This window comes from Limulus polyphemus, unplaced genomic scaffold (assembly GCF_000517525.1).
Source record: "Limulus polyphemus unplaced genomic scaffold, Limulus_polyphemus-2.1.2 Scaffold1884, whole genome shotgun sequence".
Taxonomy (NCBI): Eukaryota; Metazoa; Arthropoda; class Merostomata; order Xiphosura; family Limulidae; genus Limulus; species Limulus polyphemus.
The window spans coordinates 137112-141958 of NW_013667494.1; the positions used below are offsets into that span (position 1 = coordinate 137112).

The following is a 4847-nucleotide window of genomic DNA, read 5'->3' on the forward strand; positions in this document are numbered from 1 at the left end:
ATATACACACACACATATATATATACACACACACATATATATATATACACACACACATATATATATATACACACACACACATATATATATATACACACACACATATATATATATACACACACACACACACACACACACACACATATATATATATATACACACACACACACACATATATATATACATAGATTATTTTTCCTTTACTCTTAAAAATTCTGAGTTAACTTGGTGAAATGTCGTGTCCCTTCTTTGTTTAATAGAGTAATAGGAATGTTATACCATTTTCAGATCTCTAATTTAAACAAGTTACACGATACGTGAGTACAATACTATTTTAAGATATAATGCAGTCGAAGAAATCTGAAAACAAAAACGGTGAAATGTCGAAAGATAGCATATTTCGGAAACATTTCGGCAAATCGACATTCGTAATTCATACTCAAGATTTCACTAATCTCTGCATATAGTAGTAAACCAAACTAACAGATGGCGCTATATGTAAATTGAGAAAAAAATATTCACCAGTTGCTTCAACAGCTGCTTTGTTTAGAAAGTAAATTGGCAACAGGTTACAGAATTTTCTTATCTTATGTTAAATAAAAAAATAAGCGTAAAACTCCTTCAGATTTAGTTTACTCAAAAAAAATTTAAACCTGTAAAAAAAGTTACAAGAGAAAACTTCAAAACGAACTATCCTTTAGACTGTCGTGCATCTGTTACAAATATTTGTACTGTAGCAATGGAAGACTTTAAACTTACCGTGAGCTTACGGCAGAGCTCATAAAATCTTTTTGAAGTGGCAAGGGAAACTTTACCATGTACGTTCCACGTGAATGTGGTTTCACACGAAAACACACGGATTAGGCCTAACTTGCTACAACGTAACCCTCAAGGTTGTGCGCAAGAGCGGAAACAATTAGTAAAAGTAAATGGGATTTAATTTGCATAAATACATTTTATATACGTTTATGTTTGCCTAAAGAATAAAAAAAAATATTTAATGTTGTTGTTGGGGGAAGGGGAGGAGTATCAATGACTGAAGATAAAGCTAAATTTTAAAACATTTGCAAATGTTGTTTTTATTTTTATATATTTTTGGAAAATTCCTATATTTCTTAAAACTCTTCACATGCTTATCCAAAGTCGATGAGTTAAAAAACGAGAGACGTAACGTGTTAACGTTATGTGCCTATTCGATTATTCATGATCTAGAAAGGTTCAGAAAATAAGCATTTGAACATTTCATTTCACAAACTAATTATATTGTATCTTGTTCACCGTTTACAAGGAGGGCTGATAACTGATGACAAAAAACAATATTTTCGAAAAGAAAAAAACACAGAACTTGAGTCACTGAGGTGGTAGAGAAAAAAAGTTCAAACTGAGCTAATTTTGTTAATTAATTACCAGAGTTACTGGTTAGGATGATATGATATTAGTGTTTTTTTAATATAATAATCATCAAAACGACTGATTTGAAACGAAGATTGTTTAGCTTTCAGCTTACAATATATATTGAAAATAATCTAATCTACGCAGTAAGCTAGAATTCTTGAAGTTGTAAGGTTGAAAACTAGATGGCGATTTGTTTTACTTTTATAACGGTGTTCGATGTTTGGAGAATAAATATTACTAAGATCAGTGTGTTGCGCTGCTAAACAGATATACATAATTAGAGAGTAACCATGCTATAATATTTAGCATTTCTTATAATGCAGTAGTCGTAATTGATGATAATATAAAAAAAAAGAATGTGTTAAATCGCAACCAAAAAAATAATCAAAATTTCTAATGTTAATTTCGAATGACAACCCATCCCTTAATGACTAAATGAAACACCATTTTTCTTACCTGGAACGCTCGTACCCAAAGCAACAAAGACAATAGCAGTCACTGAGTCCTTGACACCCAGAGTACATCCGAAGTGGGAAGCCAAGTCACCGATGAAGGCGGTGAGGATACCGATAACAATAATTGAAAAAACAAAGCAAAGCCAGCCATCCACGTAGTCTGTCGGAGAAAAGCAAACACAAAAGACAAGATAGACTTTAATACTGAGAATTTGATGTTATCATGTTGTCCAGAACTGATCCGAACTAGAAAGGTTACATTAATAATGCTGCATAAAGAGAACTAGTGCAAATACAGTGTTTCTACCATATTTATTTATCTATCTATATTCGGTCATTAGTTGGCCCTATATTATTTTACATTGTGAATTAAAATATGATAAATTTTCACCAAATAAATAATATCTTTTTTTAGCCTGCTTTCGCTTTTCTAATTTATTTCTAAAAGTGCAAATAGTATTAGATAAATATTGAATTATTCCTTTATTGTTAAATAATTCTCGAGTTGCCGGGACGTGCACTAGTCAGACATAACTTGGAATAATGCGTACAGTTTTATTCTCCTTACCTAAGGAAGGATATTGACTTATTGAGAAGGGTTCAGAAGAAGGCTGCTAGGATGATTCCATGGACGGAGGATAGGCTAAGATATCTTTATTTATTGTAAATTCTTGAGAAAAGAAAGGTAATGAAGGCAAGAGTAATATTATTGAAGTTTACGAGTTTATCTGGAAGTTTATAGACAAAAACCTGTGATTTCTTTGTGTCATACTCTGAAGATAAGATGTCACACTTTAAGATTGGGGGAAAAAAAGACAGGCTAAGAGAGTTTTATTTTTCTAACAGAGTGATTGACTTATGACATGAGTTGCCGTGGGCAGGAATGGAAGCTGAAACTCTACAAGAGTTTAAACGAGGGAGGGGGATCGATAAATTCCCGAAAAATAGAACATGGATGTGAAGGGACAGCCTTGAAGGACCACGTTGTCCGTAAGTTTCTTTATATCAAATACTACCATTATCATTGATTTAATATTCATCCACTAGAATGGTGATTATTTAAAATCTGTATTGAATATTTGTAAAGTTTTTTCTAAACCTTTCTGTATGACTTCTCTTCCATAATTAGATAAACTAACGCGCAGCTGCATTCCCCAACTGATACTTACCTGTAGGAGGAACAAAAGCAAAAATAATTTTCCAGAAGAGTGTAAAGAAATGCATAATGTAATCAGAACAAGTCGGCATTTTCTCTTCGTCACCATTGCCTCCATCTTCATCTTCACCATCACCTGGACCAAAAACAATAATAAATGTATCAGAGTATATTTCAACATTGAGAATTCTATATTTTCCGAAACACTCAGTTTCACATATAGTGACATGGTGCCAGAATGTGGCACGCTAACTTTAGATGTTGTGATTTTTATTTGTAATGACTGACCATTCCTTTGTTTATTACAAGATTTTGTGTTAATTCTCAATTTTTTTTAATAGATATTATTTGAAATATTTAAATTAAATATAAACATTCTATTTTTTTATTCATATCTCATTCCTTACATCTCTAAAGATTAAGGTTAAAAACAAACATTTAAAGATTAAAGGACTTTTAAGATTTCGCCATCTGGTGAATATTGAAAGTAACTTTACTTTGTGAATTTTATTCATTGAAAAAAAATAGCGCACAGGTTTACGTCTGTTTATTCATTTACGCGTTAGAGGAGTTTAACACCGACCAAGATACAGGCTCTCCTCCTTCCAATTGCGGAGTCCTTTCGCAGCACGTTTGTTAATGCATACACCACATAGCATTGAGCTATATCAAATCACCGACTACATGGAGAAAACTGAACAGCGACAACCTCTTTATATCTGCTTAGAATGATTATATAATAATGCAAACATTTTAAAGTAACTTTACCAAATAATCATACAAATTGTCACTTCAAAATTATGATAATGAACGTTCGCTTTCTTTTAAATTGGGCAGAGCGTGGCCTAATGGTTAGCGTGCTTATAATGTGAATCCAATTTTTTATTCTATGAGTCTCATCGCCGATTCTGTTGGCTAGCTGCCTTTTCTAGTTCGTATGTCCTAAATTAGGGGCCCCCAATGGCACAGAGGTATGTCTGCGGACCTACAACGCTAGAATCCGGGTTTCGATACCCATGGTGGGCAGAGCACAGATAGCCCACTGTGTAGCATTGTACTCAACTTAAAAACAAACAAGCAAACAAACCTAAATTAGGGAAGAATATGCTCAGATAGCACTTGTATAGATTTTGCGTGAAATTCTCAATCAAACAACTGTTTAAAATTTTCAGATTTATTAATTACAACAAAATGTCTACGTGCTTACCAGAGTTTAAGTCTCAAACCTGCTATTGACGCTATAAATATATTTCACTTATCTAATGTTAATCTTATTTACCATCTACAATACTCCCAAGGAACGCTCTTGTTATATTGTGTGTGAAATTTAAATGGTAGATCAACAGCACGTGCAACTATCGAGGTGGGAAGGCGTTTGTAAGTATCCTAGGTGGCGCTGCAGGTGGTATATACATTTCTGTATTCTGGTCAAGGTATTTAAAACAAAGTTTTATTCGCGAGCCTTAGGTTTTGAATAAATGTCGCGATTTACTATTATTTTTACTTACAATTATAAATTAAGAGTTGATATAAATCACATGACATGAGAAAGAATGATGATTTAATCTAGACCTTTTCTTAATCACAAGGTTTTGGTTATAATCATAAAAACTTCTTCACCTACTTATATCTAAAGCTGTTGTAACTGTAGCCGAAAGCTAAAGAATGATATAAATAAAATAGTTTTAAACAGAAAAAAAAAATCATTGTAGTTAAAATAGCATTTTTTCTTCAAGAACGATCAGGAATATTAGATTTTCTTTCGAATATCGTCTTGTGTTTAGATTCTTTAATTATATATATATATATATATAAATCTATTTTTTGGATTTTTGAATTGT

At 32.3% G+C, this 4847-nt stretch overlaps 1 protein-coding gene across 1 annotated transcript in view; it reads right to left on the bottom strand.

The window, feature by feature from the left end:
* Positions 1 to 4847, bottom strand: part of LOC106465250 (sodium/calcium exchanger 1-like) — an 80447-nt gene that overhangs the window by 6322 nt on the left and 69278 nt on the right. The window contains exons 4-5 of the mRNA XM_013925458.2: positions 3020 to 3142; positions 1852 to 2010 (exon numbers count right to left, since the gene is read on the bottom strand). Coding sequence (XP_013780912.1) covers positions 1852 to 2010; positions 3020 to 3142 — 282 coding nt within the window. The remainder of the gene's footprint in view (positions 1 to 1851; positions 2011 to 3019; positions 3143 to 4847) is intronic.